This window comes from Thunnus thynnus, chromosome 2 (assembly GCF_963924715.1).
Source record: "Thunnus thynnus chromosome 2, fThuThy2.1, whole genome shotgun sequence".
NCBI lineage: Eukaryota > Metazoa > Chordata > Actinopteri > Scombriformes > Scombridae > Thunnus > Thunnus thynnus.
Genome location: NC_089518.1, coordinates 20049841 through 20065329, shown reverse-complemented (window position 1 = coordinate 20065329; position 15489 = coordinate 20049841). Strand labels below are relative to the sequence as shown.

At 41.6% G+C, this 15489-nt stretch overlaps 1 protein-coding gene across 1 annotated transcript in view; it reads left to right on the top strand.

The window, feature by feature from the left end:
• The first annotated feature begins 2993 nt into the window (after positions 1 to 2993).
• The window catches only part of homer1b (homer scaffold protein 1b), a 15366-nt gene continuing 2870 nt past the window's right edge, over positions 2994 to 15489 (top strand). The window contains exons 1-7 of the mRNA XM_067608619.1: positions 2994 to 3562; positions 5431 to 5562; positions 7174 to 7266; positions 9758 to 9906; positions 14757 to 14913; positions 15179 to 15289; positions 15382 to 15462. Coding sequence (XP_067464720.1) covers positions 3260 to 3562; positions 5431 to 5562; positions 7174 to 7266; positions 9758 to 9906; positions 14757 to 14913; positions 15179 to 15289; positions 15382 to 15462 — 1026 coding nt within the window. The 5' untranslated portion in view covers positions 2994 to 3259. The remainder of the gene's footprint in view (positions 3563 to 5430; positions 5563 to 7173; positions 7267 to 9757; positions 9907 to 14756; positions 14914 to 15178; positions 15290 to 15381; positions 15463 to 15489) is intronic.

Here is a 15489-nt window from a genome sequence, read left to right as displayed (position 1 = left end):
GGCAGGGTGGAAGTGGGGGTGCCAAGGGAAAGTGAGATCTCTCGTAATGGGCCGTTACATTATGTTTCTGTTTCGCTGTCAGTGTCTGCAGAAAGAGGGGCAGCTGCATAGTTAAAGGGGACACACTGAAGTAGAAAATAAATGCAGCCTTTTGTGGTATAAAATGATGCGCAAATGTGTGTGTGTGTGTGTGTGTGTGCATAAGCCGTTTGGTTACACACTGTGACTCGAAGAGTGTTCGCATCTGTGCATCAATCCCCTGAAGCACATGAGGCGCTATAGGCAGCACCTGTTGCCGCTCCTGGAGCTGCAGAAGTGTGTATATGTGTAATACCCTGTAGGCGTCGGTACAGTGTGTTGTTCACCAATCAATACCTATGATAACATGTGTAGAGTTGATGTTTGTACCATATCTCAGCATGTTTTAAAGGTGCAATCATCCGAATTACAAAAAAACAAACACACAAACATTATGTTCTCACTTAATCCTAGTAGTAGTCTTAGGGTCACAGAATCCCCAGATATGAATGTTGAACAATTTTGATAGGGACTATTTCTTCAGTGGAAAGTAGTTCCAATAGAAATCGCTCACAGTGAAGTCTGTGGACTAACAGGGACATTGTTTCTGGAAAGAGATGTAACCATTGAATTTTAGCGGAGTATTTTAATTCTCAACACACCTCATTGTAGCCAATCTGAGTTTATGTCAGTCCATCCATCCATCTTTGTCAATATCATCATCATCATCATCATCTTTGTGTTTGCCTTTAAAAGTTTTTGTGTTTCATACTTGAATTGAAACAGGTTCACTGAGGTACAGGACGATAGTAATTTAAGGATATAAAATACTTACACTTTCATTTTTCTCTTCTCACGCACACATGCGTGTCATGCAGCTGTCTGACACCCTTTAAAACTCTTATTGCGCTCCTCAAAGTTCAGTTTTGAGTGGCGCTCAGTTCATGTCATTGTTTACACTATGTTAGCAGTTTGGAGCTTCCCACTCCCCTCATGTCCTCTCCTCTGAGAAGATGGCTGGATCATCAGCGCTTTATCTTCTCCTACATTCATCACATCCTCCACATTCTCCTCATCCCTCCTGTTTTCTCTCACTTCATCGCTCTGCCTCTTCTCACTCCTTCTCTCAGTCTCCTTCTGCTTTCTCTCCGTGTTTTAACATTCACATTCCATCACCTGCCCTTGTGTCATGCAGTACAGCCTGCATGCTAAACACCTCCTCCTCCTCCTCTTTTTCCTCCTCTTCCTCTCTTTTTTCTTCCTCCTCCACTCTTCATTCTTTACCACACATTTGTATCCCACTACAGTTGTCCCCTCGCTTTTTTCCTCTCCATTCTCCTCTCATCTTCCATTTCTTCTGACTGTGTTCCCCCTCTTTGTCAGTAAGATGGGCAATAAAATGCTTTCTGCATTTAACTGTCACTGTTTTGTTTCATGCACTAGAAGATAGACAGCATCTTAAGGCATCCCCGTTGCTAAATCTGCGTAGACGCCATGCAGCCTACATGCTACTGTGGAGTTCATCGCTATAGTGCAAGAGGATCAATGTGTTCTCAACTAACCTCCAGGCAACCCCATAACTTCCATAGCTGTTAACTCTGGTCGGACTATTGGCTGAAACCAGAGTCACTTTATCATTTGTCAGTTATGGTTAAGTTATATTTTTGAGGGAAAAAATGATATAGAGATTACTGTTATACATATTTTATAAGAAAGCAGCATGCAACTTAAATCATATTCTATCATTTATTGTGCTATCTTCTCAAAGTTCAGTTGTAGGAGTAGGTATTGCTTTTTTTGACAACTGGTGGGTGTCGTTTTGGAAACAAACTCTCTGGCACCGGCATTCATGTAAAAATCAAAGCACAAGAGCATTGCAGCATTTGATACACACACAATTAAGCAACAAGAAGCTCAAAATTTGCCACGGCTCTTTCAAATTATGCAATGAAAAATGATGCCGGTTGCCAAGCGGCTATTGCACAGATCATACGGACAGGCCGTGGTTGTGTGATGTGTGCTGGGAGAGAGTTGAAATGACTCACAGTTCCGCCACTTACACTGCTGTCGATGATTATGATAATTCGCGCGCAGCACTCCACAAGCAGCTTTGTGGAGCAGCATTAATCATCCCAGATTCACTCTCAGACTTCCTATACTCTTCACATTCCCCATCATTCTCTTTCTCTTCCTGTCTAACATCCCTCTCTCCCGGTCTCCATGTTTTTCTTTCTTTCCCAGTCTCGGCTAATCACACACAGGAGGGGTACTGCTGCTGAATTTTAATATTCATTTATACAGCAAGCCTTTGATGTCCCCCATCACCCCCTCAGTGCAGTGTAAGCACTTCTCTATCTCCTGCTCTGCCAGCACTGCCAGCCCAGAATATCTCCCTCTGCACCCTGCGCTTTGAGTCTGTGTGTGTGTGTGTGTGTGTGTACTGACTGTAGATATTACCCAAGAAGCCCCAACAATGCTGAGGGCATTGTAAGAGCAAGCTGAGAGGAGTGAGGCATAAATGGACGAAGGATGAAGGTGCTGCATGAGTGACGGGTGAATGGATGATCAAAAAACAACGATGACTCTTATGTAATCCCCTACACACACTAACAGGGGTGAATCCAAACCCTGGTTTGAGTGTCACACAGAGGTCAATAAGGAATTAAGTAATCTCAACGGAAACCTGTCATGGAGTTTTGATCATGCACTGATCTAGCACACATAAGCTACACCGGCGTAAATCCACATATACACTAACACATAATTACAGATTTATAATTCCATCATGTCTGTGTCATAGTGTGTGTGTATGTTTATACTGTATATTACGGCTGCACATGCATTAAGTGTGTCTGTGTGGAAACTGCAGTCCTGTGGGGTGTGTCTTTGGCAGTTAACCGTGGCCTACTGTCTATATTTAGCCTTAAAGCCTCTCTTTTCCCCCCCTGTGCTCCCCTGTGTGACCCTCGCTCCGTGCTGCAGGCATTCCCATATCAGAGCAGGGAGAGACGACGCTGCCTTACAAAGAGTGAAAGCTTGAGACAGTTTCTGTTGAGGAGCTGCACTCGTTTAGTTTGTTGCTTTACACAGAGATAGACGTGTATGAGATAAAATGTAGACTTCAGGCGGATGAGAGAACTCTGCTGCAGCTCGAGTGTTCAGTTAGTTTGTTTATCCTTGCATACAAGAGAATGTGTATATTTAGTGGTCCAATGACAGCCTCTCTTTCTGTGGTGTAACTATGGAGGATGGCGAGCTAGTAATCCGGTTGCCAGGGCGATCAAACTCCCCTGTTGACAACAGGAGTTTTGGTGCCGGTGCTGGGTTTGGTGAGACGTTGCTGTTGCGGCACAAAGAGGTTCACCACTTCTTCTTCGTCCCCTTCAGGGAGCAGCCCATCTACAGCACGCGGGCCCACGTCTTCCAGATTGACCCCAACACCAAGAAGAACTGGCTGCCCACCAGCAAGCATGCCGTCACCGTCTCCTACTTCTACGACAGCACGCGCAACGTCTACCGCATCATCAGCCTGGACGGCACCAAGGTGAGCTGATTCTGATTACTTTACACCTTACACGCTCTGTAGTGCGCGAAACACATATTTTCTGATATTGTCATCCTCTCCTACTGTGTGCATTATGGGGTTTTTTTTATTTCCGCCAACTGATGGTTTTATTATGATGTTCCAGATGTTTCAGTATAATCACCTCATCACACATCAAACAGCCTTCCAGGACGTTTTAGTGGCACTGTGATTTAAGTGTTAATGGTGTTAATAAGCTCTGCACTGGAATTTAATGTGTAACACATCTTAAAAGAGCTCAGCGTTACCGCCTGTTCCAAGATTGATGGCATATGTTTCTCTGTGTGTATGCATGTAACTACTGTATTTGTGTGTGTGTGTGTGTGTGTGTGTGTGTGTGTGTCTGCATTTCACAGTCTGCACTTCATCTGTCTCAGGATATTCTTATTAGGGATCCAGAAGGGATATTTCTGCTGGGCATGGTGTGATCGAGGTAGAGCTTGGCAGAGGAGAGTTCTTTATAGGGACGGACCAGCTGCACACTTGCACACTCCCCGCCAGTTATGGAGAGAGGAAGGGTGACATTAAATGAGAGAAACAGATGACAGAGTGAGAGGAATGTGTGGTAGAGGAAATAGGTAGAGCAGCAAAGAAAGAAAGGTGTGAAGCCAGGTGAACATGCAGGAAGGAAAAAAAATATGAAGGACTGAAGTACAGAGTTTGGATTCAGTAATGAAACAGTCTGTTTTCTGATGGTCACTTTAGCAACAATCTCATATCACACAGCAGTCAATACATAGTTGATCACTGAATTCCACTATTGTGTAACACACACACGCATACCGACTGCCACGCTTCCCAAACTCATCACTGTGTATTGATGCCAACCAGAATGTCAACTGTTACGCAACACCACTAATTGATCAGCCATTAATTTGTTCTTTAACAAAGCAAGTTGAATTACATAAGAGTTATAGTTAAATTTAGGGATAAGGCTGGAAATGTTCTATATTTTTTTGTTATTGGAAACAAAACCCATAAAAAAAGAGCAACAATGTGTTAGTCTGCCTCTCAATACTTTCTGACCACCCTCTGTTTGTCACTCAATCCCAAACCTATTGATTCCTACTGAAAGGTCACAATTATAGACTTATATTTTTTTTAAAAAGGGTTAGTCAGTCCATAAAACAGCTGTTGACACTGTTCTTAGAAAACATTACTCAAGCATGAGTAAATTGTGTATTTTTGTGGGCTGTTTCCAGCAGCAGATGTGGGATTGACTCAAAACTGACTACAGTGCTCATGTTCATCAAAATGAAGCATTATGTGTTTTTTGTGATGTGTTTTAATAGTTTGTTGACGACAATAGAGATCTACGGCACAAGCTACATCAGGCTGATGCTTCTATGTGTATACATTTACATGCTTGTGTTTGCATCTTGCTCTTTTTACAGTCACTTACTTACAGTAGAGCATTGAATCTTTGGATGAAGGATGTCAAAGTCAAACTCAGCATTTACTCATTAGCTTTGTACTCATTGGATGTCGGTGTGTTGGTGGGTGTGAACCTGTGTGTTATACAGCACAGGCTATATGCTGTTGTCTCGTATCCCCTACTTTCTGTCTCACACACACATACATATTGAGATATACACAAGCAGTGCTGTCTAGAGAGCCAAACATAATCAAAAATAGAGACACTAGTAGCAACAGATTTATTGTGTGTATTCTGTGTTCCTCATACATACATGTGTTTCATTGATATGTTGATATGGAGTCCTTGGTGGTGTAAATAATCTTTCTCTGCCTCTCTATCTGACCCTCTATCTCTCTTGCATGCATACACACTGCTTTAATATAGATAATTTAATATGTATTATGTCCTGCAGGCAATAATCAACAGCACCATCAGTCCCAACATGACGTTCACCAAGACCTCACAGAAGTTTGGCCAGTGGGCGGACAGTCGAGCTAACACTGTCTACGGATTGGGATTCTCCACTGAGCATCATCTATCTAAGGTACCACCTCCATCCACCCACATGCACACACACACACACAGACACGCACACACACACACACACACACACACACACACACACAAACCACATCTACTGTAAAGCTTTAAGCATCAATCACAGGGTGGCTTCTCTTTTCTTTTTCTCCACTAGTCCCAGAGAGAGGATGGCATTTCAGCTTTCTTTTTTACTCTAGTTGCTATAGTTTCTCTCAAAGTGTAAAAGCTGCTTGGCAGTTAGCCCTAATGAGACTTTTTTTTTTTCTGTGTGTGTCTCTGTTTTTATGGAAGTTATGTATGTTGGCTCTGTGTGTGAGTGAGTGTGTAGGTGGTGGTTTCTCTCCTCTGCAGTATGATTAAGCTCTGTCGTGAACTGGGGAGGCTCAGAGCATCCCCACTGTCAGAACAGAACACACACACACACATACACACACACACACACACATTACAACCAAACTCAGCAGTATAGACACGTCCTCAGTGTCAGGCAGGCAAGGATAAAGAGGCTGATAACAATACCTGATATAAGACAGTTCCTGTTTGACATAATATACTGCACATTAATAACATGTGGGGTTGTGTACTGGAAGTTGTCAGGTCAGGTGTTCTCTCCCTTCAATAGCTGCTGTTTAACTAATTTCTTTAAATTTCTTCACATCTAGATGCATTTTGTGTTTTGGCTAATGTTCTGTATCTTTCCTTTACCTGATGATTAAACTGTTAACAGGAACTATATCTGAGGTGTGCCTCTATAAAAAAAATAGACAACTGCCAGCCAATTAGAATCAAAAATTTTTTTGGCCACAGTTTAAAGTTGAAATAATCAGATTTACCTCTCAAATAACTGCATTACTAACACTTCTGAAGCACTTACACTGTAACTACTGCATTTAGATCACTCTACCAGAGCTATTATATTGCACTGAAGTGAAATAATATTAAGTTACTTATTGCAACTCCACTAATGGCAGACACAAGACCAGCTCCAGCAGAGTTGTCAATTTGATTTCCTCACCACTCGGTCCTCTGCAGGACTTTATACACTAAATTGCTGCGTGACACTGTTGGAGTAGCGTTGGTGAAGAACCACACCCTAAAGGGACATTGGGGATGTGTGCTTGTGTGCACTTCGGTGTGTTTATATTTGTTCAGAGCCCATCAGCTGAGCTCACCTTACCACTTCAGGCTTGCTGGATGTATCTGCTCTTGACTAAAATAACCGTGGAGATCAACTTCAGCTGCTGAAAATTTCTAATTAAAGAAAAACTCAATGAGGAAAACACAATGGCGCAGTTTGCTTTGCTCTATGTGTGTGTCTGTGCGTGCATGACTGTGATAGAAAGGTTACTAACAGTGACCTAGTTAGCTCATGTTTCTTTTGAGGCATTATGGGTAAGGGCCTTCTTTTCTAAGTTCAACTGCAGGTCGTTATTGGCAGCAGCTTCTCCCTATCCTTCCCCAGGCTTCACGGCTGACCTATTACACACTGATCTGAGTGTATATATGTGTGTGTGTGTGTGTGTGTGTGTCAATGCACATATGGCTTTGCAGAAGAGATTAAACCACACTATTGTATGAATTTCACTCGATACTGATGGCTGTCCTCTGTGTCCAGTTTGCAGAGAAGTTTGCAGAGTATAAAGAAGCAGCGCGGCTCGCTAAAGAGAAAAGTCAAGAAAAGATGGAAATGGCCACGTCTCCTTCACAGGTACGTTCAGAACACACTTTCATAATCTCCCAATTCTTAACCTACTAATGACCTCCTGTATAATGAACAGCTGGTGAACAGCTCAACCAAAGAAAGATTTTCCTCTCTTTGGTTATGTAGTTTGATTAATTATCAGAAGACGCATAGAGGCCAGTTAGGAAATAAACAATAATTTGATTGAAAATAAATATAAAAATACGTTTAAGTCATTTTTCTCATTCATAAAGTATCTCATGATCCCAGTGGTGTATTCAGATCCTTTACATAAGAATAAGTACCAATACATTAATGTAAAAATTAATGTCAAAATAAAGGTCCTGCATTCAAACTACTTAACAACTACATTTACATCCTACATGAGTAAAAGTGCATTACATGTACGTAGCATTTTAACTGTTATAGCCGGTTGAAGTGGAGTTACTTTAGCTTAAGTACAGTACTTGAGTAAATCACACAGCATGACCCCCTGGGAGGTCCTGACACTGCGGTTAAGAATTATTGTCTTAATTCAGCATAATATAAACCAATAGGCTACATTAGCTCTATATGTATCCGCTGTATACGTTAAAAGAAAAAGACAAAACTGTCTGGAAATAAATTAAAGAACATAATTAGCTTGTATGTTATGTATTTGTTTGTGTGGGATATCTAATAATAGTGTGTTTTAGTGCATGTGTAAGTGCATCTGAGAGAAAATTAGCTTGTTTCAGAGGAGAGTCCCCAGAGAAATCTGTTCTTTAATTCAAAGGCTGTTAACAGGCTTCATGTCCTCGTCTGTTCATTATGGAGGCTAGGGGAGTAGCCCCCCGCTGTACTGCGGTCTATTACTTGTGCTATTAATGCTGCGGCCCACATGGGCTGAAATGCTACAGTACCTTTACGCTTCCCATGGGAGGATGTTTTTAATGAAGCCAAGTGGACAGCTTTGAACTCATCAGGGGTTGAAGGCTGCATGTGCGCTGATCTCCACCGCACTATGGTGGTGAAACCGGAGGCACTGATGTAACTGTAAATGATGCGGCCTTCAGCGGCTCACTGAAGCCGTCTCCTCTGTTACGCCACTGAGGGTCAGGATTTCACTCACTCGCATGCCCTCTGGATTTCTTTTCTAACGTCTAGATTCTCTCTTTTCTCTCCTCTAAATAAACAGTTACACATTATGGCAAGGAATTATGGGAAAACAAGATGAGAAAGCTAAATGCTATATGCTCCTCCCAGTAGGCCCAACCCCAGTGAAAATGCATCATGAACAGATATTAAATGGTATCAAATGTTGAGCGCAAAATGTAACACCAGCCATAATCTTCCTCTTATCTCTCACTTCCTTCTTGTCCATTAGGGATGTACTGGCAGTGTCATTGTGTTACTGTATTGTGCCCAAGCCCTAAGTCTTAATAGCTTTGTTTTATGTACGTGCAGCAGTTAAATGATTTGTCTCTCATATAATTCTGTGGTTGTATGGGATATAAAGATAAGCACTAATCTGTAATTCTTCAAATTCCCAGTGCTATAGTAAGCTATTTACTGGCCTATAGGCATGTGGAAGTGCTCACTAAGACACACACATTTTTAGCACCACAGCACCAAAGAGTTTTATCAGTGTGAGAGACGATCCCACAAACACGCACAAACACACTTACATAATTTTTTTTATGTCAACTCCTTAAATGGGAAGAATGATCCAAGTTAATTAATTTATCTCTGTTTTTATTTTTTGGCGATAAAGAAAGATAAGCGGCCCTTGAGATCACTCAAGTTAATTATTTTACATTATTACATAATAAGTTAATTATGATTTAGTTATTAATTATAACGACATGGCTGTAAGTGGTGTAGTGGGGTGCTGAAATGATAAGTTGGTTAATTGATTAGTCAATCGACAGAACATTAATTGACAACAATTTTTTTTAAAAATGTTTAGTTGTTTATCAAGCAAGATTTGATGGACGCCAGCTTGGGTTCCAGTGCTGGGCATTTTTCACTATCTTCTGAAAATGTATTAAGTAAATGAATCAATTATCAATCAGTTATTACTTAGCAGACTCATCAATAACTGAAAGTCATTAGTTGCAGCTTTAAAGTGGTCTTTTTTTTCCTTTGTCATTTCAGTCATGGTGGCTATCGTTGCTCTTGCTAACTACTAGCCAGTTCTGTTTATTCTAAACAAACCACTGTGTCTGCTTTTGGTAATTGTTAAACGCTCATTTCTTGTACACCTGTGGCTGTGTAAAATGTTGCAAATGTAAAAGCTTTTATAGTATTGACTAAATCATTATTATTTTAAATGTATTGACATTAAAGAGACTCAAACAGATATTTATTTATATGGAAATGTCACAAATAACCACTTGTAAGTTGATTTTTTTTTATTAAATAATTTTTTTTTGGCTTATCTAATCACGACTTACAGCATGAAGAATAATAAAATAGATAAAACATTTCATTAAGATTACTGATGTCTAACAACTGAACAACTCTGTTTCACATGTAGGAGTCTCCGGGAGGTGAGCTCTCGTCACCTTTGACCCCGGTGACTCCGCCTATGGAAACCATCAACGGCACGGATGATATCTGTGACACGACTCCCAACTCAGACACACGTCCAGAGCCGTCGCAGAACGCGCTGGCCTTCGCACATAGGTACGTCCCACATTGTGACACGTTCGCTGTCCCGTGTTGTCATGTTACAGTCTGAACGTATGCACTCACTGTATTGATCATATTTCACACAGATCACAAACACACACTCACACATTACTGAAATACATTACGTTAGTTGTTGCACTGGATGCAGGTGTTCTGCGTTGTGTCATGTCCTCCTACGAATTTTGCTCTGTTTTGCTGTTTGTCTGAGACACAGAAGTATAAACTCTCTTCTAACATTTCGTCTGTGTGCGCCAATATATATGTTGTTTTTCTGTTCACTTGCCAGCATGGTAGTGTACTCCCTCTATTCACCGCTGCTCTCTCGTGTCTTTCCCCTCTAGGGAGCAGTTTAAGACTTGTCGGGTCTTCTCTTTCTGATAGGGATGTCATTACAATCCCTGACTACTGCGGCATCATAACTACGCAAAACAGACAAACAAAAAAAAGTTGAGGCATAAAGTGTTTCATAAATAACAGCCTGATTGCAGGTCAGGCACAGGGAGGGTCTTCCTTACAAACCTTGGTGCACTGCCTGTTTACTAACTGCTAACAAACAAGCATGCCATGACTTCAGTGAGGAGAAATAATGGTGCAATGAATTTACAGGATTTTTTCTTGACATATATCAGTGACACACACACTGTCACATCACATGGACCAGCAAAAGATGTAACTTTAAGTGTTTCTCAGGAGTGAGGGATGATTTCAATTATTATTTTGTGCAATCTGAGCATGCTTGGTAACAAAACTCATATATATTTATAGTTTTATGTTTGCCTACTGCAATGCAATAATATCTTTTCAAATGCAAATTTAAATCTTATGACTTTTATGTTGTTTGATGCGTTATGGAGTATGTGACGGTGTCACTTCTATGCATGCCCCACTGCTGTTGTATACATTCCTGCTTTCTTTGTTAGCATACTGAATATTGAAATGGATAATTCATATTCCTTGTGATTGTCAGCACTGATTCATATGCATTAGATTGTGTAAGATAAAGAGATCAAAGTGCCATGTAAATATTTTTGCTTTGTATAATGGCTTTTCTGAAGAGGTGTGGCTGTGAGGTTCAACACTACAAAGGTGTTGATGAAGCGTTCATGTAACACTTATGTAACATACTGTGGGTAGTGGGAGGCAGAGAAAGAGTAAGACAGACAGACACAACAGGGAGTGTGTGTGTCAGAAACTGTGAAGAGAAAGAACGACAGAGGGAGAGAGGTGCATTGTATAAAGTCTGTATATGAGTCACCGATACCCAAACACGCACCAACTGCACACACAAACACTCATTACAATAAATACACAGTTTTAAAACTGATCTGGAGGGCAGGGACGATCAGTTTGAATCATTTGAGAGAGTGAACTGTTTTTATTCTCAGGAGAGGAAGTGTTCCTATGATCTACTGTCACCTGTAGTCGACTGTACTCACAGGTCTTTCAATTTGTAATCTCTGTAATCTCATTTCATTATTTCTCTGGCTGCGATTATTATTAATTAAAGATATCAATCAATCGCTTAATGTATTATCATTCTTTTTTGCTCAACTATTGGTGTCTGTGAGGAGAAGTTAAACCCTTTTTTGATATTTAAAGATCATTTTCGAGATCTTTAGAGACACTTGGAGGTATTTCTATTAATGTGTTAAAGTCTGTGAAGGCAAGCTCAAGTGCAAAATGCTTAGAAATCCCTGCCGCTACATCATGAACTCTTTAAGGCTGCACAGAGGCTCTGTGCAGTGAGAGCGGGATGTAGAGAGGACACCCACTGCCTGCTGCAGCCTTGCTGCTGATGTGTCTATTAATGCTGCATGCGTGGGAGACGGGGTCGAATCTCGGCATTCATGATGGCAAGCGTGGACGTAACAAGCAAACCTCTCAGTCTCGCAATTTCTCAGAGGCCTATGCAAAGAGGATAGATGCAAGGACCATCCAGATATTTTACCACATAATGCTCTCTCTTTCTCTCTATGATTCATACCTGTACTTCTCCAATTTATTATCTACTATGTGCATCATCTAACATGTCTATAACCTTTTACAGTAGCTCCGTCAGGCTCCCATGTGCCTCAAACTGTAGTTAAAATGTATTTTCGGCTATTTTGTGTAATGGTGTGTAAGCCTGTTGTTGATTTGATGGACAAAAGAGAAAATAAAATTGTTTCAGATGTATTTTAAATGTGTTTATTTGTATATTTTTTCATGAGGGTTCAGACCTGCACACACAGGTGTTTTGCTGCACCAGATGTTTTCGGTGGTCTTGGTTTGTCTGTCATGTGACAGGAATTAGATGATGATGTATCTCCATAACGTATACACTACACTGCTGCTCAGTGGGGGCTGTGTAGGCAGGTATGAGTGGGTGCAGAGGGCAGTGGAAGAGAGAGGAGGATGAGAGACGGCTCTATGTGGGGCTATGAGAGGGTTTTTCATATCGCAGGATGTAGGCGTGTTTGGCAGGTCTGCAGTGGACTGGTTTTGAATGGTTTTTCTGATTGGAAGACCTTTTGTTGGGACTGCCTTGGCTTTATGTGAATGGTCTCCTAGAGTTGGGGGATGTAGGCGTCTTTTGGTGGGCTTGCGGTAGGCTCGTGTGAACAGAGACGGTGCAGATGCCATACGTCAGGGCGCCTCCGTTCCTCCCGTGCTGCCATGGCAACTGCTCTGGCTCCCTGCTTCTTGAAGGGCTCTGTGAGGAGGATGAACCTACCTGACAACGCACAGTGGTCAGGACACAGCAGAAACACGAGAGGGCTGTTGAGAAACCTTCAGTGTCGTACAAGTTTATGTTTTGTGTTCGGGAGCTTGTTCAGCCTTGGAGGAGACTTAACATTGTGGAGCAGTAAAACACAAAACATAGTGCTGATGTTTTATTCAAGAGTCAGGGTGTATTAGCAGTGTGTACAGGTTATGTCCAAACCACAAAAAAGTCAGAATTCAATCAAAAAAAAGTTTTAAAAAAAATCAATTAAAACTAAATAAATTACAAATAAACCTCACAACCCACAAAATCTGGTCTCTCGTGATGATACATTCTGCTTCAGTGGGGAGGATATAGTTCACACAGATAAAACAAAATAGACAAAATAGATAAAAATAAACTTTTTAACATCAATAGAATCTGCTATGCCAGATACAATATTTGAGAAATTGTGATTTTGAAAATGTATTGTATTAAAAACATAATCAAACTGATACAAACAGAAAATGTTTAATTTTAACACCACACAGTTGGTTCCTACATTATAAGCAATGGTAGTATGACAAAATTACATAACAGTCAGCAACTGAAAAATACTGGTAGCTAATCAAATCCTTTCATAAGACATTGATATTGTGTAAATAACAATCACACCATCTTCATTTTCGGTCTATCAGCGGTTCAGTGACACAGCAGCGTCTAACTTACCCTCCATGTGTCTCACACACCTTCAGCTCTGCTCTGTTGTCCTCAGCCAAAATTATGCTCAGGTGCCCTTTGAAACCTTTCAGCCAGACTCATTTAATGAAGACGAATACCAGTGTCAAAACATCTTGCACTCTTTTCTCTCCTCAATTCTCCCTCCGTGGCTCTCCCTTGCTTTCTCCGTCTGTCTCCGTCTTCACATCTTGACGTCTCTCCTGCTCTCCTGCTCTCCGAGCTGGTGTGTGGGGTTTATACATTGGCGGGGCTGCATGCCTTGGTGACAGCATCGCTCCGTGTGTATATGTGTGTGTGTGTATGTGTGGTTGTGTGTCAGTTGATATGTGCATGTGTAGGATGAGGTGTCGTCTCCCTCCTATGCGTCACACACGCAGACACACTCACAGAGGGGGTGGCTGTTGTGTAAGAAGTGAAGGCGTCGTGGGAGTCCTGAGTGAATTAGATCTGGGCTTTCTCTCTTTTTACACTTCACAGAGTGGGTGTTATGGCATAGTGGAGTACTGCAGTGTGTGAGTGTGTATATATGTGTGTGTATGTGTGTGTGTGTGTCAGTGAGTGGGTGGAAAAAAAAAAACTGAAAACATTGTTATGGGTCATACACAGACCATCATTGCTCCTTGAGTGAGCTAAGCTTCCTTTTGTGTTTTTCTGTGTGTGTGTGTGTTTCTACCACTGTGAGGAATTACAGTGAAATATGTGGGAGTAGGAGCTCCTTTTCAAAGGTACTTGACTCGATGTCGGTACTCGACAACGTTTAGGTCTCTCGTACATTTCCCATCCTAGTCAGGCATTATGTGAGAGACAAGGAGTGGGCATTATGTAAATCTTAGCTGAATGCCTGCAGTGCTCATATCTAACAGAGGAGATGCACAGTGGAAGCGTTTTCCCTCCAGAAAGTTGAGTTTATGTCTAATATTAAATAACTGATCTATCAACTTCACAGCTCATATGCAAATGCTTTTTTTTTTCTCCCACACATGTCTCTCTATCATGAAATTCAATCACATTCAATCACTTCTCCCTTATCTCTCATCTCATCTTCTCGTCTGTGAGTAGCTGGACCAGATTAGGCTCCAGCCAGTCTGAGGATATAATCTCAGATTACAACTCATGTGGCAGACAGCTGCTCTCACAGCTACTGGCCAGAGAAGTGCCTGCTGCAGCCTTTGTCAGCCTCTTGAACTGGAGCAGGATAGATGGATAGATGCTTACAAACCTTCCTGGTTTTGACCGTGGCTGTATGGACTTCTTGCAAGATACATAACTTTGCAATCCCAATTTAATTTTGCAGATTTACACCATACAGTTTTCAGATATATGCAGCGTACATCCAGAGCATGTAAAACACAAGCGCTTATCATCTAATGTTGTGAATGCTGCATTAAACTGACAGTATGTCCCTCCCTGTGTTCTGCAGCCCCGCCATGACAAAACACTGGGAAGCTGAGCTGGAGGCACTAAAGGGGAACAATGCCAAGCTAACGGCAGCTCTGCTGGAGTCCACAGCCAACGTCAAACAGTGGAAACAACAACTGGCTGCCTACCAGGAGGAGGCCGAGAGACTACACAAACGGGTGAGCGAGGGGGCACAGGAACGCTTGTTTGTTGTCATGTGTGAGTAAGCTATTCATGTTGAAATGGTGAAATAATTTGGAACAAGGAGTGAGAAGTCAAGATGAGAGGATTGGAGGGAGAAACAGAGAGAGGAGAGAGTTGGCATGAGGGAGCATTCACATGAAGAGCTAGTCTGTGAATGAATAAAAGGGTAAGATCTGCTTTCTATTGTGGCCATATCTTTCTCCATGGATCTGAATCCTCATGTCCGACTTGTAATTGTAGGTGACGGAGCTTGAGTGCCAGAGCAACCAAACCCCAGCGATCAAATCCCAGAAGACTGAACTCAACCAAACCATAGAGGAACTGGAAACTACGCTAAGGGATAAAGAAGAGGTGTGTGTGTGTGCGAGTGTATTTAATGTGAATGGCTCATGCACCTTACATTCATGCTCCACAGTCTTTTAATCTGCTTTTATATCCTTCAGGAAATGGAAAAGCTGAAAGAAGAATTGGAAAACATGAATGACCTGATGGAGCAGAAAGACACCCTTACCCAGAAACTCGAGGTGCGTGATACAAAGAAGTATTAAACA